This window comes from Chrysemys picta, chromosome 6 (assembly GCF_011386835.1).
Source record: "Chrysemys picta bellii isolate R12L10 chromosome 6, ASM1138683v2, whole genome shotgun sequence".
Classification (NCBI taxonomy): Eukaryota; Metazoa; Chordata; order Testudines; family Emydidae; genus Chrysemys; species Chrysemys picta.
This window is the reverse complement of record NC_088796.1, coordinates 79,113,962-79,141,943: the sequence shown is the minus strand read 5'-3', so window position 1 is coordinate 79,141,943 and position 27,982 is coordinate 79,113,962. Positions and strand designations below refer to the sequence as shown.

Genomic DNA, 27,982 nt, shown 5'->3' with positions numbered 1-27,982 from the left:
TATTGGACTACCAGGCAAGGGAAGTTCATACACAGATATTTCTCCAACTTTCATGATGTAGGTCATTTAAGCAAGTAACAATGTACTATACCTGACATTCCTAATTTAAATCGGCATACTGTGGTGGGTTTTTTTAAAATGCATTCCTCCAGGTTCTCTTGCCTTGGGCAAGGAGCATTGATAATTATTTCTTGCAGTTATATCTTACTGCAAAAGTTCTCTCTCATCAGAGTAAAAGTTACCTCTCATATATGTGGACCTGCTGTTCCCTCTGCTCATTATTGTAATTTATTGGTATCTGTGGCAGAGATTTTTCTAGAATATGTTACCTTTTTATTTTTAAATTACTTGAGAGTTCAAACTCCTGCATTTGAAAGTGAGAAAATGGCTCCAGGAAATGATGGCTCAGTACGGGCATGTGAAACGATTTCATCTCAAATAGGGGAGAAAAATAGGCCCAAATTCTCAGCTGCACCCAATCTGTGCTGAGGGCAGTTGTGAAGGTAAAGAAGAATGTGTGCAAAGGAGCTATTTGGGGCTTCCAAATTGTGGGGACAGTTTTATGCTGGGCCTAGCCCTGGCATAGTTTATTAGAGCATTCCCAGGGCTGCTGCATATGTTCCCAGGGGGCCAATATGCCAGGTAGGGATCACAAGCAATAGCAGCTCTCTGGCAATGCTTCCTTTCTTTCCTACTGTCATACTCCTGAGAGGCATCTTGGGAGTCAATAACAGAGTCAGCTATGCCGGAGGACTCCCCAGATAACCAGTTCTGCCCAAGAAGGTCTGGGAGTCTGGCCTATAATTTATAGAACTGCAGTTTTCCAACACAGGACATTGTTTGACTCCCAAGAGAGGGGGAGAAACTGTCTTTAGATCTAAGTAACTCACTAGCACCAGGGGCTCCTAAAAGTGAGGTAATTTTAAATTCAAACACTGGGGGAAGCCTGCACTTCGAAAAAAAACCCACCACCCCGAATGACAAAAGTTTTAATGACAAAAAGTGCTGGTGTGGACACCGCTTCGTCAGCAGGAGACGCTCTCCCGTTGCCAAAGCTACCGCACCTTGTTGGGGATAGTTTTATTTTGTCATCAGAAAAGCTCTCTCCTGGTGACAAAGAGTGGCTACACTGCCTTCCTTACAACAGTGCAGCCATAGTGGCACAGCCGTGCCACTGTAGGGTGCACAGTGTAGACATAACCTGAGCAATGGCTTCCCAGTAAAAGGAGCTGATGAGTAAATGTGAGAGTTTAAAGAGGGAACACCATATGCTTGTTCTCTCTGCCTCCCAGTATCCAGATGCCCTGTAGGAACACAGAAAACTATAGGAGATTTCCAGCTGGTGGCCAGCCAGGACATACTGATGCCATTATGTTTATTTATCTCTCATCTAAATAAACAAACCAAAAAAACCCCACACAATCACAAACTTCATTACCTACAGTTCTTCTTTTTTTTTTTTAACATAGCTCAGCTATGCCAAGTTACATATAAAAACAAACAAACCCCTACATTAAAAGAACATTAAGGCTGCAAAGTCAAGGATTCAAAAGTTAGAAAATGCCAGAATTAAGATTGCCTGTGCAACCTTACTTCAGCTCCCCTCTCTGCATATGCATTATGATAGTCTTTAATTCTATTATCACATGCTATTTTTTCCACAAGACCCCTACTTCATTCAGTGCATAGGATGGACATTGCTTAGGGAATGGATAGTTGCTCACTACTTAGTTTTATCCTCATCAATCTCTGTGTAGCCATGCTCCTTATTCTGCACACCATCCAAACCTTGCTCTGAAGTCAGAATTATTAATTTCTTCCTGGGCTTTTCTTTGGTGCTCATTACTATAGAATCTGAGTGCTGCACAAGCATTCACAATGCCTCTGTGAGGGGAAGGACTATATTGTCCCTATTCTACAGATGGAAAACTGAGGTACAGAGATTATGATAAAAAAATTCCTGTAATTTTGGATGCCAATTTGAGAAGTCTAGCACCTGATTTTTCAAGTACTTTGCATTTTATAGCACCTTATACATTCAAAGCACAGTTCCCATTGACTAGTTACAGCTGTGAGTACTCTGAACTTCTGCAAATCAGACTACTGGGGCTAGAACCGCAAAAAGGCAAAGATACTACTTTAGGCACCTAAGTTCAACATTTAGGCACCACAGAGGTCAAACCTCCCTGGTCAGCTGCCGCCTGAACCTGAAGGTGCCTAAATCCCCCTGGTACCCAAGTTTCCACTGGTAGGCATGTGCAAAACCACCTAAGTCTTGACAACACCGAGCTGCTTGGCACCTTACCTTATGCCTAAATCCCAGCAATCCAGTAGGTGTTCTCAGAACATGCCTATCAGATCTGGCCTCACACAAAAGACTTCTAGGGGGCAACCAGGTCAGGAATTGTCTGGTCTGGAGTGTGTATGTGTCCCTGAATACCTAGTAACCCCGTGGTTAGGACATTCACCTGGGAAGTAGGAGATCTGTTTTCAAATCCCCACTCTACCTGATTTGGAGCAAGGACTTGAATTTAGGTGTCCCATATCCCAGGCAAGTGCCATAACCACTAAGCTATTGGGTCGTTTGGCATGTGACTCAATCTCTCCTATTGGAGCTGTTTCACTTTGTACACATAATTAAATATTCATCGAGAAATAGAGAGACTGACTGTATAGTTTGATGGCTAGGGCACTCACATGGGATGTAGGAGAGCTGGATTCCAGTCCCTGCTCCTCAGCATTTCCTACAAAATGGCTTAGATTAGATGACTCCCCACTCAGTTTTCTGGCTTCTGTGAATCCCTTGTTTAGGTACCTAACTCTCCCCAGGCATTGTATAGGGCACCTAACTCAGGGGTGAAGATTCCACTGGGCAATTAGGCACTGCACCACTGAGCGTTGCGAAGTCAAGTCCCTTTGTGTGCGTAGCCCCAGGTGTCTCAAGCTGGGCACCCAGAAAATGAGGAACACACAATTAGTGGCCAACTTCGAAAACTTTGATGAAAGGGATTTGCCCAGCATCACATAGTAATGCAGAGGCAGGGATAGAATCCAATTCTCTAGAGTGGCATTTGACTTTCTGAACCATGAGACCCTCCTTTCTCTTCCTGCAGTCGCCTATCTCATTCATTAGATCCCTTCCAACTTCTAAACAAGTGAGGCATGGGCCCTACAAACAAACAGTCTCCTTCACTGCACAACCCTGATTCAGCCACAGAGCAGGTCCAGCCAGTGCCCTGAATGAGGGAGGGATCCTGTGGGGGGAAAAAGTACACGAGCATGTAATTAAAGACAGTATCATAATGCACAAGGGAACTGCATTAAGATTGGTCAGTTGTTTGGCCACAATTCTGCAATACAATCCCAGCTGCCTGTTCTCATGCACAATTACCAGATTTACACACACAGTTTTGGTACACATGTGCACTGTTGGAGGTGCACCATTCTATGCATATCTTGGACATGTCTCTTTTTAAAGACATACCTCTATATGACTTCCTCATACATTGTAAATGCTTTTCTTACACATTTAGTAATGATAATGATACTTACTTCCTTTGTAAAGCACTTGACATATACTGACGAAAACCACTATATGAGAGCTAGGTATTATTATTTTTTATTAATGCTTGGATAATTTGCTAGGTGCTCATAGCATCACAGAGATGAGTTATTTAGTACCAAAATGGGCTAAAGTAGATGACTAATTCTAGGGAAGATTAATATATTCCATCCTTAAAAACAACTGCTTTATTCTTTTTGTACATGAACATAAAAGTCAGAAGCAATACATAATATAGAATATAGTCTTCATTTTTAAAATCAACGGAGTCCCATGATTTATTCATATGAATATTAATAATAAATAAGACTTTACAATATATGCATATTTATACAGAAAGAGAGAGAGAGAGAGAGATCTCAAAGTCTTATTAGGCCCACTTTACAGCTGATAACAGAGGCGCAGATACTTAAATTTGGTTTAACAACAAATCAAGTAAAGACAATTTTCAAAATTAAAGTAGAAATTACAAAAAATTCTCATGAGTCAGAGCTTCTATCCCAATCCCCCACAAACACACAGATTGATTGGAGAGGAGTGTGGACTATGTCTCTTTTAAAACATTTCTTGATTGTGGTGTACTGCTTTTTTATCTAGTCTTTATTGGAAGTGTATGTTACATAATAAACACAGCCTTTTAAAACTATTAAAAACCCACTGTGGTATGTATTTGAAATACTCATGTTGACCATACATAAAAGCAAGCTAATGCAGGGAGATAAAGAGAGTAACATATTATTTCAGGTATATGGACAGACGGACAGCGAGAGACTCCTGCACAATATCAAGATGCCCATGCAGCAAATTCAGCCATTGAGTCATAACTTCCCTTAGTTTTCAAAGACGTCCCATGTGCCAGAATGAAAAATAGTATGGAGTCACACTACTTTCAAATCTCAAGAACATGGTTTAAAGAGAGTAAACCTTAGTGATCCATCTTGTAAGGTGCTGATGCAAGTTCTACAACAAACAAACAAACAAACAAACTCTTTCTGCTTCTTTAGCACTTTCCCTCTAAGGATCTCAAATCACTTTACAAACATTAATGAAGCCTCACAACAATGTCACTGTGCAGTAGGTATTATAACCATATTACAACCACAAACAGACTGAGGCACAGAGATGTTACGTGATTTACCCAATGCCACACACTGAGTCAGTGGCAAAGCTGGGAGTAGAAATTAAAGGCCTAATTCATTGTTGCTCTGCACCTTGTGTAGATGTTTTTCCATCAGTGTACAATGGGAGCAAAATGCTATCATTCTGATTTGTGAGCCTTTTACTTCCACTGGGCAACATTTAATGGCACTCCAGTGGCCCTGAATCACAGTCCCTTGATCTAGCCACTAAGGCAACACTTTGTTAACAACATTTCAGGTCATTTACCACAAAGACAAAAGGCCATATTCTCTCAGGTAGCACAGAGAGGCTGGAAATTGGCCAGATCTCCCTTGTTTGTGCTTTTCCTAGGATGAAAGAGACATCAATAGATGTACAGACTGGTTCTCATGGCTATACACCAGCCAATCCTTGGCACAAGGGACGAGGGGGGTGGGAGAATGACAAACACTGGGGACAAAAAGGGAAAATGACCAGAGCAATGCTGTGCTTTAGCATCATTTATGTTGAAATAAACTGACTAGTTTGTAATTGGTGTGCCTAATTCCCGCAGCTTTCTTTGGAAATCCAAGTCATAGGGCCAAAAGTGTGCTAGGTCCTTAACTAGAGTAGTTCTTGGAGCAAGGAGAATAAAGCAATGCCACGCCTCCCAAGAAAGGAGCTTGATTTCAAATGTTATCTAGCTTTTTCAGCAAGCCTATAATCCACACTGAACATTTATTAAACATTCTTTTCCCAACCTGAAGCATTCCTATATGCCTCATCCCACCCCTAAATTCCAGCACCATCTTGTATGTTTAAATAAATATAAACACTGTATAAATAGATAGAGTGCTTGTTTGTAAGTTCTGTTGTGATCCCATGTTACAATTCAAAAGGCTCCAAATAAACCTTCTTACCATCCCTGCTTAGGCATGCTTATGCCTTACAAGTATGGAAAGCAAAATACCAAGTTCTCTCTCTATTTTGGAGTATGCTGATACTATGGAATAAACCTAAAATGACAGAGTCCAATATTCTGTTCGTCACCTTGACACAAAGTGACTAGCCCGTGTCAGTCACTTACATTACATCTGCTGTTCAAGCACAGGAAATGACAGAGATTCAGGGCGATCCAGATCAGAGTAATCCTCAGTAGACATTAGTTTGTTCTTTTGATGCATTCCATTTGCCAATGAGGTAGGATTAGGCCACTTTCCTGGAGGGCCTTTTTGGCTACACAATGTTCAGATGAGGAGCAGGAGCTGGGCTGAGTTGATACCCATGCAGATATAAATCCTACTCCCAGAACAGGAATGACGACTACTATAGAGAGGAATCTAGCAAAGGAAGAGAGAAAAAGAAAGGATATAAGCCTATAGCTTCTATTGCCCACTGGAGAGCACTTTTTATTTTTTTATTGGGAGAACAAAGGGCAGTAAACCAACATATATCAGCAAACGAAACACTGCACAGATAGTGAACGTACCGAAAGCACAGTCAAATGCAACGGGCAGCCAGAACATTCCTGTGTCGAGTTAAATTTCAGTAGAGCAATATCATCCCTCCTGCTGGTGGAAGGGCCTAAAAGCTGGCAGATCTGGGCCAGGAGGTGGTGTTTGGTGGAAGGGGAAAAGGAGAGCTATCTCCATGGTATTATCTCTTTGATAATTTCGTCCTATAGATTAAGCTTTTTTTAAATTTAACCCCATTTTTGTTAATTTGAGCCAATTTAATGAAGATTTAATCCTATCCTCCAAAGTATTTGATTGCTCCCAGATTCATATCATCCACTAATTTGGTTAGCATATTTGCCACTTAATCCTCCAAATTGTTAATGAAAATACCAAAGAGTACTGTATCTACAATTAACCCCTATGGCAGACCCACTTGATGCCTCCTCTCAACTTCACACTCAACCATTAATATATTTGCACTCTGCCTGACACTTTCTAAACCAGTTGTGTATCACTTTTATAACAATCTTGTATTTCTTGTTTACCCACAAGACTCATTCTATTAAATATCTCAATAAAACTGAAATATGTACAAAAAAAGATCTGAAAACAAGTTGTGGGGGCAAACTTAATTAGTTTTAAGAGGCAACTATAGCAAACACCACCATGCTTAGATAGCAGAGGTTCGTAGCACCTAGTGTCCATGACCACACTGCATGGCCTTTATTCCAAGTATCTAAGAGCTCCACAGGGTTATTAATGATCTGATGCATTCAGGTTAATCGCAGGCAACTGTGTGACCACTACCAGTGCATGACAGAGCAGTTCCCCCTCCTGACCTCCTGACCTCAATCCAATCTTCAGGGCTTGATGTGTGAGGATAATGTCTCTGAGGCAGGCAACATGACCAAAAAGGACCAGCTAGCAGCGGCCAACAATGATTTCAATCCTCTCTATGCTATTTCTCAATGATACATCCCTATTACTGATAAAGTCACACCATCTTACACTCACTAGTTGCTGTTGGCAACACATATGAAAAGCATCCAACCTCTTGATGTCCTGTTTAGGCAGCATCCATGTTTAGGTTCATGTAAGGAATCAGAAGTACATAGGTTTGATAAATACATTCTTTTGTATATAGTTTCTCCTTCTTTTGGCTCCAGACACTACGCAGGTCCTTCATGGCTGAGGCTGCTAAACTAATTCTCCCAATACACCTGTGCCCCTGAGTCATTATGTAGATGTTGAATTAGCCTCCGGGGCATATCAGGAACACTGATGGCCTGCAGGGCCTTCCACAAGGCAGCTCTGTCAACAGAATCAAAGGCTGCCTTTAGGTTTATGTGTGCTACTTTCAAAGGCTGTTTAAATTCATTCTGGATCTCAGATAAAAGATGGAAAGCAAGCATAGCATCCATTATGGATCGCCTGGCCATGAAGCCCAATTGCTCAAGGCAATGGCATTTCACAAGGAGAAGATGGAGCTGGACAAGTATAGCATGTAAAGTCTTTTCCAGGAGCAGAGTACTATAGCTACTGCACTCAATGTATGGACCTTTCCCCTTATGAAGTAAGATGATAATCCCTTTCTCCCACTCCACTAGTACCTTCCCAGTAGTCCAAGCCCAGACAAAAAGCTGTTGTAATGCTACACTTATATGCTCTATGGTGCACATGAGAAGTTTGGGCATTATGCAGTCAGGTGTGGCAGCACACCCACTTTGCAGTTTCTTTATGGCAGAATGAACCTCTTCAAACACAGGAGCATTTACACGAGCTTTGGGAGTCTGGGGTTGCATCTATTGCTAATGTAGTAGAGAACTGCACAATTTTATGACAGGATTGCTTGTGATGGTATAGCTCAACAGTCCTGGAGGGTCACTTCCTTTTGATGTCTTATGCTCTTAAAAGCTCATGCTTCAGGGTTTCAGCCAGGCACCTGCAGGGGTCAGGAAGGGAATTCCCCACCCCCTTCCAAATGTATTCTCTTTTTTAAGCATCATCTCCTTCCTCTGAAGCATCAGGAATGGCCACAACTTGAGATTGGGCAGTGGTTTGGGCCGAGAGGGAAGACAGGGCTGTTGAGTGCTAGGCTGGCTGGTTATTGCTCACCTGTGCAGGGTCTAACTTATTGCCATATGTGGGGTCAAGAAGGAATTTCCGCCCCAGGTCACATTGGCTGTGACTGGGGTTGGGTGGTGTTCCCATCTTCCTTTGCAGAATGTGGGTGTGGGTCATTTGCTAGGATTATCTAGGTACATCACACTCAAGCATCTCCCTGACATGGTGGGAGATATTAAGGCTTATGCTTCAAAAGATTAAGCATTTTTCTTTCAGTTAGAGACATTTCACATAACAAACAAATACCATTATTAAAATAACTTTGATGACTTTAAGTTTCAGAAACTGAGTTAGAAGCTTATAGCAATAAATGCAACAAACAACTGGACACACCAGAAGAAATAAACTCTACCATCAAGTATTCTAAGAACTTTGGGCACAAAACAGAAGCCAAAGGGAAAGTTTCTTTTTCCACGTCTGTGCTCTTGATATGCTGATTATGGACCTCACGAGGGAAAGTTTGCCTAAGAAAACAGAGGGCATCATCAGTCAAAACCTTCATGAGGCCGTGTTCTAGGCACTCAGTTCTCCAGGTCATGATTTATTCATTTAGAACTACATTGTGAATAAGGCATGGTGCATATCTGCACTGCCTGAGGAGTTACTGTGGCTCAAAGGAATAATGCCGGGGAGGGGGCATGGCAGGAGTTCCCTAGTTGTGTTTTCAGGGTGAACTCACTCCTCATAGCCAGTCAGCTCTACTGGTCAGGGAATAGCAGTGCTGAGCCATAGGTCCCTGTGCTCTTCTCTCTAGGAGGAGCATCAGATGCAGAGACCTTGCTTTCTACACCAGGAGAAAACCTGGCTAGCCCTATAATCAGGGCTGGGGAATCGTTAACTCTTCCACTATTTCCCTGTTAAGGCAAGTCACGTTCCAGCCTGGAGGTGACTTTCTGTCAGGAAAGCTGATGAGCAGGCTATGATTTTCACTTGTATCTCAGAGTCTTATTTTGAATGCTCACAAAAAGCTGCAATAAGTCTTACCTGAATAGCACCTCACTGCTGTGCAGTTCAAAATAAAGACTTTGAAGATGTCTGAAAGAGGGCCTAGAAACAATCACAGGGAACTAAAAAGGAGACGTAATCTAGGAAACATTGGAAGGTATCTTGACTAACACTGGACAGGCAAAGAGGGTTCTATTGGCACTGCCACTGAATAGCTTCCTTTGTGAATTTGAGCACTTTGCTTAGACTTTGTTGCCCTATCTCTACGATTAAGATAATGCTTACCTACCTCAGTCACAGGGTATGTGTGAGGGTTAATTTAACATTAGTAAAGTGCTCTGCAAATCTTAGAAAGTGACATAAATGCAAGGTATTATTATTACAGCTGGATGAATTGGTGTCTGATAAAATAATTAACGTAAAACTTGAAACAAATATTTTTTGCTATGTGAAGCACTCACTGTAGTGATAAGTGCCAAAGAAAAGCCCATTAGAAAATTAATAATGGTCTTGAGCTGGAACATGTCCAGCACAGATGGAATCTATAGAGAATCTAGTTGCCAAACTAACAAGTCTCACACTGAACACATGCTAATTGAAATTCACAGAGGTTCAAAATTTGGCCAAATAAGGGAGATTTGCACAGGAACAGCAAAAAGGCACTTCCCTGACACCAGGTCGTCCCCTGAAAACTTGCAAATACTTATCCCAAAGCCTGGGATGGCTTGTGCTTCTCAATGTAATGGTTTTAACAATTTGTTATGGGCAAGACAACATAAATGGCTGAACTATTTTTTTGCTGAATTTTTCTAAAAACAACCATTTCTTGTGGCAGACACCCAGCATGAAAAATGTCACCTTGAAACACTTAAAAGTTTGGCAGAGTTCTAAGCAACTGAAAACAGCACCTTATAATGGGGAGTGTCAGACAACCTACCCGCTCTACCTGTAAGAAGGCCCCGATTCCCCAGCTGCTCCATGTGGCAGATCCCGGACCTATCACCCCTAGTCCCACTGACATCAGCTCGCAGGACTGGGATCTAAATGTTGACAGCTGAGTGGAAATATTAGTTTAATAACAGTCCTTAGCACTTCCATACAGCCGTGCCAACTCTTTAACAAAATTGCTTTAGAAAAATCTAAAATGGTCCAACCATTATTTTTAAATAATAGACCCAGCCACTGCACTATTTAGGGAAACCTTTAGGGGTTGCTTTCAAATAATCCATGCAGAGTGAAGGTTACACTTTCTTTGTATTTATTTTATTAGCTGACTGGAGCCTTCCCTGGGCAGGAAAACAAAGCGGAGCAAAGAAGTTCTTTAAGGAGCAACAACTTAGCACAGGGTAGGAGGCGGGGCGAGCCTGGAGATTTGAGTGTAAACTCCCGGGCGCCGAAGCGGTGGAGGGTGCAATGCAAGCAGCAGTGTCAGGAAGTTGCTGCTGGTCAGTTCCTGTGCCCCGGGGGAGCGGAGCAGTCGCTGCTGTTGGAGCGGGGAGGGCCGGGCAGCGCCGCACGAGCTGGAGGCTCTGTCCCCGGGCAGCGGCAGTCGCGTGAGTAGCCAGGCGCGGGATCGGTGTGTTAGCAGCTCCGCGGTGCCCCTGCTTCGCTTCGCTTGGTTGTCTAGAAGAGGCCCCGGTTTCAAGCGGCAGCGCCCGCTTTCCTTCTGGGGCCACCAGGGCGCTGGGGCTGGCACCAGGGCACGCAGCGGAGTCTGCACAAGCGGGTGGGTGTCGGTGTAAGAGGCGGTGGAATATCCCCAGAACAAATCCGGTGTAAACTTAATAGCCCCGAGCCTGGGCCACGCAGGTGAGAGCAAGAGAGGTCCTTTTGACGTACTTAGCGATAGACCGTTCACTGACTGGGGCTGGTGTGACGCGGAGCAAATACTGCAAAAGAGCGTTTGACAAATGACTCCACAAAAGGCAGGGAGGTTTCGTTTTCAAAGAAAACCCACCACAGACTCGGTGACCAGCATGTGTGTGCAGTTTTACAGTCTTCTCCCCATAGAGAGCAGGCCTGATTTAATTAAGTGCCACAAAGTGATAAATAATCAGAAGTGGCTGTCTGGAGACGCTTTGTCTTTCCACCATTGATTTCATAGGCTCCCCATGACTGACACATCTACACCCTGTTTCCACTAAGAATTTATTATTCAGAGTTAGTTGTATTGTTGCACCTAGGAGCCCCAGTCTTGAACCAAGACCCTACTGGTAGGGACTGTACAAACAGAACACAAAGAGGGTCGCTGCCCCAAGGACCTTACAATCTAAGTACAAGACAGCAACTGATAGCTGCATACAGACGGACTGCTGGGGAAATTCAAGGAATCGATATTACAGGCCGTGGCCTCAGTACTCAAGCAGCTTAACCCCTGTGGAGGTTTCATAAGCATCATGGGAAAAGGGAGTTTCCAGCTGATTTAGGAGGAGGATAAAAGATAATGAGTTAGTCTTGTGGATGTTTGTAGGGAGTTCTTTACAGGCATGAGGGCATATAATGGAAGTAAGAATGTTTGAAAATTAAACAAGTGAGCAATAGAGACCAATACTGTGGGCCAGTTGGAAACAGGGGATGGCTTTTCAATGCTGAATGAGAGTGGCTATGTAGAGTGGGGACAGTTAAGGCTACGTTTTAGTCATGGGTATTTTTAGTAAAAGTCATGGCCAGGTTACAGGCAATAAACAAAAATTCACAGCTGGTGACCTGTCCATGACTTTTACTATAAATACCCCAATGGTGTTTTGGGGGGCTCAGGGGTGCTGCTGCTGCTTTGGGGGGGCTCCAGGGTGCCACTACTGCTTTGGGGGTAGGTGGCCTGGGGCCCTTCGGCTGCTCTGGCATCCCCTGGGGCAAGCTGCCTGGGGCTGCGTGAGCAGCGGCCGGTGCAGCTGGCCTCAGGCCTGCTCCAGCTGCTCAGACCAGGGGCCAGCTGCATCACAACTGCAGAAGTCACAGAGGTTCCGGAAAGTCACAGAATCCGTGACAGACTCGCAGCCTTAGGGATAGTCTGTAAAGGACTTTGAAAGGGAAGACGTGATGTTTACATTTGATATGATAGAAAGGGGGACACCAGTGGAGGGTTGCAAAGAGAGGGGTGACATGGTCAAAGTGACAAGCTAGGAAAATGATCTTTGCAGTTTTCAGAGTAGCAGCCGTGTTAGTCTGTATCCGCAAAAAGAAGAACAGGAGTACTTGTGGCACCTTAGAGACTAACAAATTTATTAGAGCATAAGCTTTGCAGTAGCATTCTGATTGGATAAGAGCAGGCCAAGATTGCATTTGTCAAAGCCACAGAAAAGGATGTTGCAGTAACTGAGACACAAGATGAGAGCCTGTGTTTTAGCTGTGTGGATGGATCAGAAAGGCTGCATCTTAGGGATATTATGTAGAAAGAATCTGCAATGCTTAGATATAGCCTGGGCATGAGGACTCCTGGATGGCAGGAGAGAGATCACTTAATCATTGCCTGTTAGGTTCACTCCCTCTGGGGCACCCAGCATTGGCCACTGTTGGTAGACAGGATACTGGGCTAGATGGACCTTTGGTCTGACCCAGTACAGCCATTCTTATGTTCTTGACTTAGAGAGAGGCATGAGGCAAAGTTGACAGCCAGGTTACAGGTCGAAATGGTGATGTTGTCCACGGTGATCAAGAAAGGAAATAGCTGGGAGGTCTTATGAGAAGTGGGGATGGGGAGCTAAGAACTCTCTTAGAGTTTGAGCTGACAGCTGAGATAGCCACGAGGATGTGGGAGAGACAGGCTAAGATTTTAGTTCTGACAAAAGGAGACAGGTCTGAAGTAGAAGATAGATCTGTAAATCATCTGCATAGAGATGGTAGGTGACTGTGTGTGGATGAGATTATCCAGAGATAAGGTGTAGCGAACAGAGGGGAGACACTGAAGGAGGGTTTTAGAGAGGTAGGAGAAAACTGATTCATAAACATTATCAGAAATCCTCCCAATAGTTGTCTAGCACTGGTGCAACTCCACCTGACAGCCATGGGGTGAGCTCTATTGTATACCAGCAGCATACATTTTTACCATTGTGCCCTAAATGGGAAATCTTGGCCCTTATTTTTACCAACGACATAAGTAGATATAACTACATGCACACAAGCAACTTGTTTGTCTGGTAAACTTGCTTCTCAGAGTAGAACAGCATTCATTTTCTGTAATCCAGTACTTGTTCTGACCTCATTGAAGGATGATGCACACAGCATATCAGTAAATGAAATTGTACAGACTACAATATGCATCTTAGTGTTGCAAATAATGTTAACTGCTATTGTATAAAATATTTATTTTTGATAATGTAGATGTTTGCAAATACACTTAGTATTAATGTAAAGAAATCTTAGCCTTTTCCAGCACACTTATTATGCCTTGTCATTAGTTATAAAACAACCACCTTTCTGTTTTTGCTAATTATATGCTTACATACAGAATATGTATAGTAGCTATCTTAAGTTACCTTCACTGGTCAATGTGATCAAATCCATAAAAAACAAATAATTTGTATTAAAATATAAATTAGATTACCCAATACTGTACTACAATTTCTGCCTTTAATTGATTTCTGATTTTCAGCAGTTATGGTCAAATAACTTGATCACTGGCCCTGGGAGAGATCCATTTGATCAACAGGAAGATCACAATTCTGAAGGAAATAATAATAAAAAAAAACAGAGCATAGGCAAGACAGACACTGGAGGCCAAGTATTTTAAGAAGTAGAGGCCCACTGATGGGCACAAAGATGATTGTGGCATGGTTTTGCACACATTCAAGCAATTTGTGTGTGCAGACAGAGGTTTAGCCATTTGGCAGTCCATTGTTCAATGTGTATTTGTGGGAGTTGCATACACAAGTAGACTTGCAGTTCTGTGCAGAACTTGGATACTTTATCAAAATTTGTCCCTGAAAATAAAATCCATGACAAACTCATTTGTATTGTTCAGAAGTGGTTACTGAAATTCTAGAACTTTCTGTGCATTATATATGCTTTTATTATGCTCTTTAGTGGTCTTCTAGATAACTTTATCCTCTACTTATTGCAATCAAAGTGATAGGAATGGACATTCAGATTAAGCAAGAGGTAGCGTAAATGTCATTTGTAAATGGCAAAGTAGGCATTTTGGCATGTCTATATATTTAACATATGCTTTCCTTTAACAGAAAGCATAAGCCTCAAACCCATGTAGATCATTTGCTAGCCAAGTTATTATTAACAGTGACTGAGAAACTTTTCTAATAAAATCTGACTTCCAATCTGTAGAGGATATTGAGAATTCAGAAAATATCTTCAAAAAGAAAGGAGGACAATGGGAAAGAAAATTCTTTGAGAATCTTTTCCCCCCCTCTTGAAGTAGAATGGATCACTTCACTCTACAGTTTTCTTTGATAGCTCAAATGAAGACATTTAAAATGTGCTTTAAAACTCATAAATCCTACTTTATGATAACTAGCCATTATATACAAGATTGCATGTCTTTCAGAAAGACAGCTGTGTTTCACAGCTATTACAGCATTATACTGTATGTCAGTATGCTTTGAATTTGGAATATATATCTGGTCAAAGTCAAGAATGTTGACTCAATACATTTTTAAGGGTGTAATTCCATTGTCTGCAACCAAACATAGGTCCTTTTACATTACCATGAAATGATATCTTTAATCTCACCTGGGATGGAGTACTGTAGGACTGAAGCATTTTCTTAAAGTTTTATAATTAAGGGCGGGGGGGAAGAGATGTGGGAGATTGTGCTGATAGTTTATTCTCAGAACATTTTCTGTAACAGCGTGCACAGATTTTGTAACAGTCTCCTATTGAAGTGAATATTAAAATGGTGTTACAGAATATGCGTATAATGAATTAATTCTGACATAAAAATTGTTTTTTCTCTCACGACTTTTTTTTTTTTTTTAAAGTATGCTGTGTGCCCTTGGAAAAAGTAGTACTTCAAGACTTTATGAACTGCAGTACGTTTAGGATCTTTTAACTTGTTTAGAATTCCAGGAAAAATACTCCACCCCTACTATTTATTAACCTTCTGTCTGAAAAGGAAAGAGCACTCTACCAAGCCTACTGCTAATCCAGTACCACGCACATTTTTGAGCCAAGACTACCAGTCATAACATCATTTGGGGATCAAATAATGGGTCACTGGCAAAACTTTAAATATGTACTCACAAATGGTCAGTTGGCAAGTTCCTTTCATGAGCAGAGGCATCAGCAAAGTGAACCTGATAAGTCTGGTAAGTTTCACTGGTGCTGTTCATAATAAGTTGGATAGGAGTAAAACTGACCAAATTGTGTAAATTTTGCTTAGCTGCTGGTCCAGAAAACTGAGTAGTAGCAGAGGCTAGGCAGAGAGATTCAGAAAGGAAGAGTCCCCAGAAATGAGAAAAGGAGGTTCCCAAAAATGGGGCTAAAGAAGAGAAAAGGAAAACAATGATGGGGAGGGAATTAGGATGGAGGAGGCTAATGCAAATGGAATCGAAAACATGGGGATGGGAGGGAGAAGCACCTAGAACTGGGGATGAGGAAGGGAGTATAGAAAAAGTTCCCCCTTCCCTTCTCATAGCCAAGAGGGACTTTGTTGTGGGGCAAAAGAGAGAGAGAGAGAGAGAAAGCAGCAGCAACTTCAAATTTGAGACACCATACAAGAGATAGAGTCCCTAAGTAAGGTCCCTCAGCACCCCCATTTACTCCAACTGTTGGGTACTGGGATTCCTCATCCCAGCGCTGCCCTTTGTCTCTGCTTGAGGGACTATCCTTCATACCAGTATCTCACAAGTTAAATATCATGTAAAAGGGACCAGATTAACACCAATTTCATTTTCCTTTGTGACCAGAGCTAGGTGTGAATGAGGAACTCTAGAAGAAAGGCTATTCAAATACAGCACCCAGCTGAGCCACCAGTCTGTTTTCTTACATTCAATGACTGCATGTTTTCCTGCTTAGATAGCGCCTTCTTCCCCACTTCTGCTCTTTTTACCATATTCAGCGTGTGGATCTAGATTTACAGGCTGAAGATCAAATGGAGAATAAGTATGTAACCATTATACAATAATTTCTGTAACAGTAATTGTGTAGTTCTGAGTTTTCTAGGACAGTCACAATCACAAACACAAAGCTGCAATAGTGTTTGGCCTGTGGCCCATGGATTTCTGAAATGTGCTAACAGCTATGCTAGTATGCAATAAAGAGGTGAAGATAGCCTGTTTTTGCCTATCTACCTCCATGGTTGTTCTTTTTGGCCATGCATCCATATTAGACATCTAGATTAGAGCAGCTGCAATCTGCTCTTTTATTCAAATTTAACATAGTTTATGTGATCCTGACAGGTTACCAGTGCAGTCCCTTGCATAAAGGTACTTGTGATTTGTCCAGGGAATCTCGGTTGCTCTGTCAAATGTGTCTCGGGATCCTCGGTCTTAAATTTTAATTATATGTCCACACAGTATTCACAAACACTGCAACTGCACATGCAACTGCTGTAATTAACTGCACACTCGGCTATGCACAGAGAAACGTGAAAAAGTGGACCTCACTAGTCAGATCCAAATATATTCATAATTATGGGTACAGTACATTCAGAGCCATGTTGGTAGAGTACATTAGTGTCTTGAAGACGAGATTATTTAACGAAATGTCATTATTAAAAATACTAAGTTGAAAAAAGTCAGACATGCGTATCTTTTCTTTAGCTTTATAAACAGCTAATTAACTAGTTAAAGTTAGTTTCAGCGTCACAGTTTATGCTGAAAACTAGGATTTATTTGCTGGAGGAGACTATAGATTCGTCCAATTTGTCTTTCTGGAATGTAGTAGAGGCCAAGTTTATCTTCCAAACATTATGTTTGTCAAGTTATTAACATCTCTTTACAGTATGGAGAAAAAAAGGGATTTGGGCATTAGCAAGCTCCTTTGCTTCCTGTTTAGGTATTGCTGATCCTGAGAAGGATCTTTAAATGTCAAAAAGTGCTCCCAGAATGACTGTACTGAAAGGTTTTTCACTAATTGTTTAGCAGTTTAATTTCATCATTAAAAAACACCCCCACAAAAAAAAAATCCCACATGCCACAGATTTTCCCCACGTTGAGTGAAATCTGTGGGGCATCTGCACCACATGATCCTTCCCCTACTTCAGTTTACAAGAGGGAAAGGAAAGTTACAGATTGGACTTTTGCACTCTGCATAGCAGTGGAACCAGTGCATTCTACCTACCAATGGTGCAGACCAGGCTTAGGGACTGCTTGGTCACATTATGGAATCCAGATACTATTCAGGGCAAGTGTGCACTACAGTGCTACATCGGTGCAGCTGCACTGATGCAGCTGTAGCATGTCTGGTGAAGACATGAGCGTCTCCTGCCGACATTGCTGGTGTGGACAGCGCATAACTTGCGTTGCTTATGGGGAGGGGGTTTCACATCCCTGCGTGATGTAAGTTAGATCGATACTGTAGAGCTGCCCAAGAGTTACCTGAATTCGTGTGTGAATTGGTGAGAATATATGTGGCCCAATGATTGATGTTAATATCTGGGGTACTTACCTTTTATTAGTTTGCTGCTTCCTGGAACTAGACTTTACATCCCCATCTATCCTTCAGCACATTCAATAAGCTATTACTTGGTTTTATCCAAAACTTGGTTTCATTTCACCAGAAGGAGAATTAACTCAGAAGCCAATCCAGAGAGCCTCCGCTAGGCCAGATCCTCAACTGTTCTTCAGGAGCTGTAGTCAGTTCCGTCGCACAGGTTGGGGCAGCTATTGTAACCTGCATTAGCTTCCCTAAAGGACTATTTTGGGAACCAGGGACTTCAGGACTCCTCTGTGCTGTGGCAGCTCTATACCATCTGATGACATCTTCCCCCAACCCCATATAGGTTTTAGAGATGCTGTGTGGCAATAGAGCAGCATAGAATGGGTGGAACACAGCACACAATTGGGATCATTGACTTTAATAGGGTTACTTCCAATTTATAAGTATAACTGCTGACTAGGGCCCCACTATCTCACACCACACAAGCAAATAAACCGGAGTCCAGGGCTTCTGCTCTTCTTTAGGCTACAAGGCTGTAAGTTCCATGGAAGGCATGTGGGATGCAAGTTTGATTTGCAATATAAAGGTTGAATTTCCTTAGCATTTTTGGCTGTGTCTAGCACCTATTAATAAGTAATGACATTTAAGCTCACTCATTTGAATTGCACATAAGTTAATATTACTGCTTGTGCATTGGATGTTATGGAAACCACAACTCATAGGCTTGAGGAGTTGGCAGTGTAGTGATTCATTAGCATCAATAATAATTGGTCAATGAAGACCTATTCTTGAACTCAGAAAATACTGCTTTCTTGGTTTCACTTAAAAAAACCCACAGATTTAAATATTATTTTTAATGACAAATTTGGCTGTTGGGTTGGTAGCAGAAGTATTTTGCCAAGTTTTAAAATGAATACAAACTATTTAATTTGACATTTTTATCTTGGATGCAAGTAGGTCCACATGTGCATTTTATCATTCCAAACATATCCAGTTTTGGGTAGACTTTCACTGCTATTGTGGACATAAAAATTCCTAAATATGACTGCTGAGGCCAGTTATTGTCAATCAGATTTGCACATTGCTAAGCTCACCTCTTCAGTTATGTAAAACCCTGTACAAACAGATTGCCAAATGGCTCAAGAGAACAAGTTTGTGGCTGCCTATCATGGGGTACTCACTCAGTGCCAGTGGTGTCTCCTCCCAGCTGCCCTGGGGAATAGCTGTCCAGTGCCTCCCCCTGTGGTCTCTCCTCCATTTTCTTCTCTCTCTGCAACCCCTCTCTCGCTCCAGAAGTTGCAGCTTCTTTTTTGTGACTCAGCCAGCCAGGTCACTATGGAGACTCTCCTTCTGGGGAAAAGAGTCACACTGGACCTGCTGCCCAAGATCTGCCACTTTATCAGTGGCTGGTAAGGGAACCCAGGCCCACCCACTACCCCAGGTTCCAGCCCAGGGACCCTGCAATGTAGTGCAGCCAAGCTCTACTCAGTTTTCAACCTTGCTCCCTACTCTGCCTCCCATAGGTTTTCTTCCACCAGCACCAGAATCAGGCAGGTCAGGGTACCATGCCCACTTTTTAAGATGGACATAGTTTGGGGAGGCAGGGAGGCATTGCCCCTCTAAACTGCAAGGCTTGGGAAAGTGCAGAGTGGCTCCAGCAGGGGCTGCGCTTTGCAGTGGGGGAGCTGATCGCAATGCTGCAGATGCTGGATGGCAGCTGGTGGGAAGAGCAGGAGGAGGATGTGCTGCACAGCTGGTTCCTAGGGAGCTATGTGCCACCGCTCGAGGTAGCAGACCAACTACCTGGGGGTAGGGGAGGAAATGCAGGAGTTAGGGGAGAAGGGGCACAGGAATCTGATTTTGGCCTGGCCTCCCCTCTCTTCTACAAAGATTCCAGTGCCTTTGTTTTCCTCTTCACCCCTCTCTCTCCTAAGTCCACCCTTCTCTCGGGATTAGGTTCCTACTCTTTCCTCTCTAGTACACAGAGGGTGGCTGCAGACTTCCTGGCTGTAGCCTTTTCTGTTGCCAGCTTCCTGAGTTCATACTAGCCCAGCCCACACCCGTTCAGCTGAGCTTCTTCCACCAATCGTGTTGCTTCTTCAGCCTAAACCCCTCATATGTGGTCTATCACACTAATTGGTCCTTCTCAGCTTCCTTTTGGTGCTGGTGTAGGATGAAGACCCCATCATACTGCCTACGGACTTCTAGTCAACACTAATGGCACTGTGTTGTGTATAACATTCACCTGGAACTTTGTGGTGAGAACAAAGATACAACTCAGATCCTCCTGCTCCAGAAGACCTTGCCAGTTGAATTACAAGAGAATGTCTGTTAGCAGTATAGAGCATATGACACACAGTTGAGCAGCTGATTCCATCCTGAAGAAGTAGTGGAACACAATCACAACAGCCTGTGCATTACAATGTATTTCATTTCAAACTCCTTCTTTTGCATGTTTGTGACAAGTCCAAATTCTTTTCCAGCATCTGAAAGTAGGCCATCAAGTTACAGATAAACCACTTTTGCAAGGTTGTGATTTAGCACATTAGACATAACTTCACTTTTTTAGCAGATATAACTCTCATCTGTGGCACATGTTCTGCTTAAGACTCTCCTGGGAGCATGGCAAATTGTTCTTACCTTGCTTCCCAAAAAAAGACAAAAGTCCTAGACAGTGCAGTCAGGATAATGGATCACTATTGGTATGGTTTTTCATTTAGGAAGGAAATTAACTAACTTAATATAATGTTCAGATTCACAGTTCTTCCAATATATTATTTTGTTCTTGTGTCATGGGAGGGTCTGTTGGGCAAATTACCTCTCTGTAAAGTCTTTTCTTCTTTGAAATAACTGCTCCTTTAGCTTTAAGAAGCTGGACTTCATGTTTTTCTTAACTCGCCTAACACATTGACTGAGCCCTACTTTGCAGTATTAATGCTCCAAGTTTAGGGCACACTTCAACTCAGTTCTATTTAATAGGGTTCTTGGAATATGCTTTTCATACACAGCTTAGTATTCCTTTTGCTCTGTGTTGTGCCCCTCACTTAACACAGCTTTCAAATACATTCAAATGAAATATAAAGTTGTCATCTATAGTTAGCAAAAGCCAATGTAAATTTTGTCCAAATAAGATCAGTAGGATTTGACTCTATGTAAAATGTGTGGGTGGTCCTAGTGCAGTTTCTAATGAATAGATATCCACAATAACCACCATCAGAATTGACATCTTTGCTGACAATCGTAACACAGAGGCCAAAGAATGAATAGGCATGGAGTATAAAGAAGTCTCTCAATCCTACAGGTGATCCTTAGAAACCAAGGTTAAGACTCATTGGTAGGCTATTATGGAGAAAGCAGTATTGCTATTCATGCTCTTGTATGGGTGAAGGTTTTCAGTATCCAATATGGCATACTGCACCTGCACTAACTTCACTTAAAAAAACCACAACCAAACAGACTAAAGCCATCAACATCTTTCATCAATTAGTTTGCTCTTGCAGAAAGAACAAGACAATTTGCACGCTCTTAACGTTAAATCATCTTGACTGTAGTTTGTTGTTTTTTTTACTTGCTGCAGGAAGCATTATTTTAACATTCTGATTAGATACAGAACTAGTTTGATGGAATAATTTTGCGTAAGTAGAATATTTTGTGTCAAGCAAATCAGCAAGATTATAGCGGTTCAAAGCATAGCACTTTACATTCTGTTAGTATTGTGTAATTCTTACTGGCATATGTCTAGTTAAAACATTGTAATGTATTTATGTCAGCATTGTGTTAGAGAATTTAGCAAAGGCACTGCAGCAAGAAAATGAAATCTAAATTTTAAATAGAGCTTCTTGGATTACATTAAATTGATAATATGGCTGCTGCATCATAAACTTTTTTTTTTTTTAAGATTAATATGTGGAGGCTGTGAACACAGAAGTGTTGTGAAAATGGTTTGCTTGAGTTTGTATTTCAGAACTCCCATGGAACCACCACTTCTGCCTTATTATTGGATTTTCTGAGCTATAGCTTAGTGAAATATTAAACCGTACTATGCATGTAATTTCTGTTTTTTGTTTTAACAGGATAAAAGATGCTTAGGTTTGAGAGTACGGCAAAGCAGCTAGCAAAATATTCTTCTAGGCCACTATGGAGACGACTATGTGCAGCCACTACAAATATACCAGTGTTAACTTTGTTCACCAAGGTAAAAAATTAGTTTGTAAAGCCAGACAGGAGGGCCTAAATATCAGCCTTCCAGGAACTGTAGGTTCAAATAGATCCCAGACGGAAAGGCTCAGCCCTTAATCTTTTAGAGGTAGAGAGATTTAGTTCCATGCAGCTTACTGTGTGGGCATTGTTTGGGTGAGACCTTATAGTTTGGTTCTACTCTATGACTCTAGAAGTGGCGAGAGGGAGCTGTAGGATTATTGTGGCTCAGTGACTCCTTAGCCTGTGGACCCAGTTTACAAGTTAAAAGTTCTTTTATTTAAGAATATGTCTACACAGCAGCTGGGAGGGCGCTTCTCAGCATAAGCAGACAGGCATGCTGGCTCTGCTCAAGCTAGCTTGCTAAAATTACAGTGGGGCCATAGTGGCATGGAAGGCTGCTTGGGCTAGCCACCCAAGTACAATCATGCCCAACCCCCACGTACATATTTGGATGGGTAGTCCAAGCTACTGCCAGTGCTGTCACGGCCACACTATCTTTAGCACATTAGTTCAAATAAAGCTAGCACAAGTGCCTGCCCATACCGGGAAGCACCCTCCCAGCTACTGTGTAGAGTACACCTTAAGTGGCTTGACCTGGGATTGGAAGGTAAAGGTGAGTTCTTTATTTATCATATATCTCTATCCTAACAGAAGTGTTGATGGCCAATTAGGCCCTCAATGACACCTGGGCAAAATCCGTGTCAGTCGGCCTGAAAAGGTTTAACGTTAGTTCTATCAATGATACACCAAGAGAAATAAAACCCAACCATTCCCTCTTTGCTTTGGTGGCTCTGCAGTGCTAACAGGAGTAAAAAGCAATAAGTAGTTTCTGTCTGAAGATTGAGCAGATAGGACTCTGAATGCACCCAGCAAGCACATCAGTTAAGCAGGAATGGGAGCTATTTGTATATAGTCACATTTCAGTGTAGAACTTTAACTGAGATCCTGTGTTCTTTGCAGAAGTATTAATGATCCCACTTCACTTTTCATAGGAAGGAGTTTCATTTGGTGCCTTTGGCTAAAGTTTTACCTTCTGTACATTGTTTTTGTGGCATGTTAGTTATTGATTTTGATTGGCGATCCCTCGATTCGAGGATGATCTCTACCACGTATTTACATATAGGTCCTGAGATGACTCAGGAGTCCGATACTGGTGCATGTATACAGATTGCAAAATGCTCTCAGATGAAAGTTTCTATGTAAGTGTAAACTGTTTTGAATTTTAAATAAAATGAAAAAAGTGTGAATTTTCTGAGAGAAGATGAGGCTTCCTCATCATTGAGTAATGTTTGTTTTTTTCTACCCAACCTGGAAAAAAGTGAAATTATATAACAAAAGTGCAGACTTTCTGGAAAAAGAAAAGTCAGCACTTATTTCTTAATCAGTGGAATGTATGTTATGAGAGGAAACATACTTTAAAGTCCCAGCTCTGTCTCTGCCATCTGATCCAGCACTGTGCTTTTTCATAATCCAAAGGGCAATAACGTAGGCAGTATTGGCATTCATTTTAGAAATTAATAATTGGAAAAAGCTCTTTTGCATGATTATTGTGCATACATACTGATTAGCAATTTGAAATTCTGTGACCAAATTTCTGATAGCAAAGTTGAAACAGTTTTCTAAACTGGCCTCTTTTGTTGAATACATGCTTAAGGTAAAGTTCTTTTCACGTCTCACAGAACGTGTCATAGCACTGGCATTTACAAAACAAGATCTCACTACACTGCAGGCTGCTTTTAATAGACCGATTTGTGCTCTCAGTTTATCCCCATTCACCCCAGGCTTGGGTTCGTTTTTGGTTTTTTTTTTTTAAGTAAGGACAGGAGTAAGTATGAATGAGGCTCAGCATAAGTGAGAATGTATTGTATAAATAAAAACTTCTCCTTTCAGCCTCTTCTGTTGCCCAGCACATCTGGATCTCTCTTCTGTATTAAATTCAAATTCTGTTTGCAGCTAGGTCACTTGAACATATATGCAAGCTGCTGAATGTCCCATTAAAGCAGTTTAAAGTCTGTTTGCAGAGACTCTTGGCTAGTCAGAGCACAGAATTATTTCTGGGCATGGTTCTCATTGGAACTCAGTGCTGGCTTTATTAAAGGAGTCAAGTGCCATGACTTGTTTTGTTACTTAGCACTTGTCCACATGCACAGGCTGGAAATGAAATAGCTAAATAGTTTTAGATCCAAACCTTTACTTATTTCAATACAAGGCTTGGTTTATTTAACTGTAGTTCAATCAAAATAATTGACCCTTAATCCAAAATAAATGTCCCCACACAGACTTGCATCAAAATAACTGAAAGTGTGAATTCAAACTGATAAAAGCTTGGTCTAAATACACAGTTTCCCCAGTTAACTTAAAGGTGTGATTCTGCCTTTAATCTGGTGCAAATTTGTGTGTGGACAATCTTATATCAGTATAAACCTGGTTTAAATTGTGCCTGTAAATGTATAGCTACACTGATAGGAGTATCCAAGCACCAAGTTGCACTGTTTTAACTAAGTCAGGTCTTTAACCAATTCAAATTCTAATGGTGCAACCTGCATGCTTAGACAAGCCCTAAGGCCGTGGCTACACTCGAAACTGCAAAGCACTGCTGCGGGAGCGCTTTGAAGTGTGAGTGTAGTTGCGCGCCAGCGCTGGGAGAGAGCTCTCCCAGCACTGCAGGTACTCCATCTCCACGAGGGGATTAGCTTACAGCGCTGGGAGCGGCGCAGCGCTGGGGTACTGTTTACACTGTAACTTGCTGCGCTCAGGGGGGGTGTTTTTTCACACTCCTGAGCAAGAAAGTTGTAGCGCTGTAAAGCACCGTGTAGCCAAGCCCTTAGTAAGGAGAAATGGTGCATCTCTGTCTGCCTTTCTGCCCCTATCAGCTCATTTTACCAGCTCCACTACCTTAGCAATCTTTCTTTCAGTGATAAGCCATAAAGAGTTGAGCATCCCGTAGGTTTAGTTTGAAGAGTCTAGTCTGTTACAACAGATTACATGCAACAAAATTCTGTCAGCCCTTCTCAATAACACATACACTCAGCTGATTCACCATCATCAGCTCTTCCATGAGTTACAAACAACAGCAGCTGCACCCCAAACTTGTCCTTTAGCACCTTGCATAGGGTTTCAAACATTAAGGGTGTGTCTTCACAATCTAGCCTACTTGACCCTACCCAAACTAGCTTGACTCCAGCTGGCACAGGTAACAATAGCAGTGAAGAGAGCACAGCACAGGCAAGTGAGCCAAGTGTGTATCTAGGTAGGGTCCATGCTGCGCTTGTATTATCTGCGCTGAAGCCTATACTGCATTGTCTTCACTGCTGTTACTCACAAGCTGAATTCAATCTAGCTCTGGTAGACTACACAGCAAAAGGTGTGCAGAGGTTAGACATACCCTAAGAAAGCTTTGGGGAGGGAGGAAAGGAATAGACATTTTCCATCTGTGAACAGTACTTCATGGCAAAGAGACAGAACTATCATGTTTTTCCTGACTATATTTTGTGTTCAATTACTATATGCCAAATAATGTACACTGCTGTGTATCTGGAGTGACTCCAGGGAAGTCAATAAAGTTTTCCAGTTATACATTGGGGAAGTGACTGTAGAAATCAACCCTATGACTATCCTATAACTTGCCTTCAGAACCATGCAGCTGTGTCAGCTTTTAGAACTTGCAACATTTCAAAAATATTTTTATTGTAGTCACAAATTAAAGGTAGAGTCAAAAATCTTAGAGGTGTTGACCGGATGAAAAGGGAGATTTCCTTTTTATTACTTATATAAAAAAGAATTTACACTCTTGCAATCTATGCTGTGCAGATTAAAGTGAGATTTTGAAAATGATGTGGCAATGAGGAGAGAACCAGCATTTGGAGTAATGATAGCATGCAACATACCTAGAAACAAGTTAACAGAATAATCTGCATGTCTTATTCTTTTAAGATGATCTGCATATTTTCCTTTAGAACCCGTGCCCTCTGTGTGATGAAGCAAAAGAAGTGCTTGAGCCATATAAAAACAGGGTAATGAAATACAATACTGTGTATATTATATAGAAAGAATAGTTTCTAGGGGACCTTTCTTTGTAAAAGAAAAATCGCTTGATGTTATTTGCATCCATTAGTTTGTCTTGGGCAACCTTTTCAAGAAAGTTTTAGCACTGATTTCCTAAAACTCATTATTCAAAAGTATTTTCAGACTCTGTGGCTCAAGGAAGTGTTAACAAACTAAACCAATGAATACAATGTTGTAGCTATTTAAAAAGCTTTTGCTACTATAACAGGGGTTCTCAAATGGGGGGTTGGGACCCCTCAGGGGGTCATGGGGTTATTATATGGGGGGTCACGCGCTGTCAGCCTCCACCCTGGACCCTGCTTTGCATCCAGCATTTCTAATGGTGTTAAATATATAAAAAAATGTTTAATTTATAAGGGGGGAGGGTTGCACTCAGAGGCTTGCTATGTGAAAAGGGTCACCAGTACAAAAGTTTGAGATCCACTGTACTAGAATATACATATATCTCAGGTTTATAATGCAGTTTGCAGCAAAACTGTTGTGAGACAGGTCCATCAAATATTCTTTGCCCTGTGTCACTTGAGAGTACTTTCCCACCATCCTCTCCAACTAATATTCTGTCAGCTGCCTGTAGTGCACTTTGACCAGTTTTTGAACCCCAGTTGCTTGAATTTAGAGCAAGTGGTGCCAGCAGTAGTAGACACAAAGAAATGCTGCACCCGTGAGCAAAACAGAAAATGCCTGTTGACCCACCTGCAGAAAGAAAATGACTAAGATCATATGTGGTACAGTTTCTCACTGGGAATCCAGGGAACCATGCTGGGCTAAACATTCAGATGGTTGTTGGAAGTACACAAGCAAAGTTTGTGGCTACATCCATTTTCTGCCTGCAAAATCTGTGTTTCCATGCCAGGGCAAATTTACAGGCCTGCTGAAAATGTGACCCATTTTGTTAAAGTAAATCTGAAATGTGATGAAAGACAGCAGCTATTTTTTTTAAAGTGTCCAATGTTATAAAATGTTTAACATTTAGTTCTTTTCTTTCAAAGTTTATTTTGCAGGAAGTGGATATCACCCTTCCAGAGAACGCAGTGTGGTATGAAAGATATAAGTATGACATACCTGTCTTCCATTTAAATGGGCAGTTCCTAATGAAGCATCAGGTAGATGTTAAAAAATTTGAGAACCAGCTTGTGAAGCTAGAGTTTCAAAATGGTGAAAACCAATGAAGGAAATGCAGCTATTCTGAGACTGGATTGAAGGGATTTTGAACAAATGGTTTGAAACTGTTGCATACATTATCAAACCACATTTTCTTTGGAATGTAATGTACATATTTAACATTCAAATTTTAGTTATTTGATTTATATTCCATTTTGTAGTAATGATGAAGCTCATCTGACTGAATAGCAACTCTTCATCTGCTATCCTAGATGGTTTTGTTTTTCAATGAGAGAATAAGTGCTATTCCACAGCAGCAGATAAAATGAAATACACTTTCAGATCATTAATACACCCTGCACTGACAATAAAGGAATGTTTAAGTTATGTCTGTATGAAGCTTCTTCTGTAAGACTTTCATCCCAAATGCTCATTTTGATGTAGAGGTGAGAGCTGTTATAAGTGGGAAGGGGGATAAAAAAAAATCAAACTTATACTCTTTATAGAATTATACCTTATAGAGACCTGGATTTAATTGTTATTCACTCGTGAAAACTGAATGTTTTTTTTTTTAAATGGGATGAACATGTTACACTTAAGCCTAAAATGTCCGCTTATTGTAAACAGGGAGATTTGAGCTCTTTAGTACTCAAGTAAAAGTATAAGTGAAAGTTAAATTGAACCAAGAGGCCCAATTTTTCCTTAAAATAAGATTAACACCGCAAACATGCCTTTCTGTGCTAGCTGCCACCTTCATGTTACTCTCTGGAATTAAAACACCCTAAGAGTTTCCTTGTAAATCTGCTGGCATGAGATAAGGTAGCTTTTCCCTTAGGCTCAGGCTACACTATTAAAAAGAAAACATGCTAGCATGCGGTTC

General features: G+C 41.5%; 2 protein-coding genes across 3 annotated transcripts in view; both read left to right on the top strand.

The window, feature by feature from the left end:
* Nucleotides 1-10,599: 10,599 nt before the first annotated feature.
* Nucleotides 10,600-27,489, top strand: C6H5orf63 (chromosome 6 C5orf63 homolog). 2 transcript variants are annotated; one of them, XM_042854608.2, is made up of 6 exons: nt 10,602-10,739; nt 15,117-15,443; nt 16,044-16,239; nt 21,810-21,931; nt 25,893-25,949; nt 26,991-27,489. In XM_042854608.2, the coding sequence occupies exons 4-6, from the start codon at nt 21,818-21,820 to the stop codon at nt 27,168-27,170; spliced, it is 351 nt and encodes a 116-aa protein (XP_042710542.1). In that variant the 5' UTR covers nt 10,602-10,739; nt 15,117-15,443; nt 16,044-16,239; nt 21,810-21,817; the 3' UTR covers nt 27,171-27,489. The 2 variants fall into 2 exon arrangements, with proteins under 2 accessions (XP_008169565.1, XP_042710542.1); XM_008171343.4 differs by lacking the exons at nt 15,117-15,443; nt 16,044-16,239 and having other exon boundaries at nt 10,600-10,739.
* The window catches only part of MARCHF3 (membrane associated ring-CH-type finger 3), a 148,839-nt gene continuing 131,469 nt past the window's right edge, over nt 10,613-27,982 (top strand). Inside the window, exon 1 of the mRNA XM_065599316.1 lies at nt 10,613-10,739. The gene's annotated coding sequence lies outside the window, so the exon portion shown is untranslated. The remainder of the gene's footprint in view (nt 10,740-27,982) is intronic.

Coding starts and splice junctions, on each gene's coding strand:
- C6H5orf63 (XM_008171343.4), top strand. CDS start 21,818: ATGCTTAGGTTTGAGAGTACGGCAAAGCAGCTAGCAAAATATTCTTCT. Junction 21,932..25,892: donor TGTTAACTTTGTTCACCAAG/GTAAAAAATTAG, acceptor ATTTTCCTTTAG/AACCCGTGCCCTCTGTGTGA. Junction 25,950..26,990: donor TTGAGCCATATAAAAACAGG/GTAATGAAATAC, acceptor TTTCTTTCAAAG/TTTATTTTGCAGGAAGTGGA.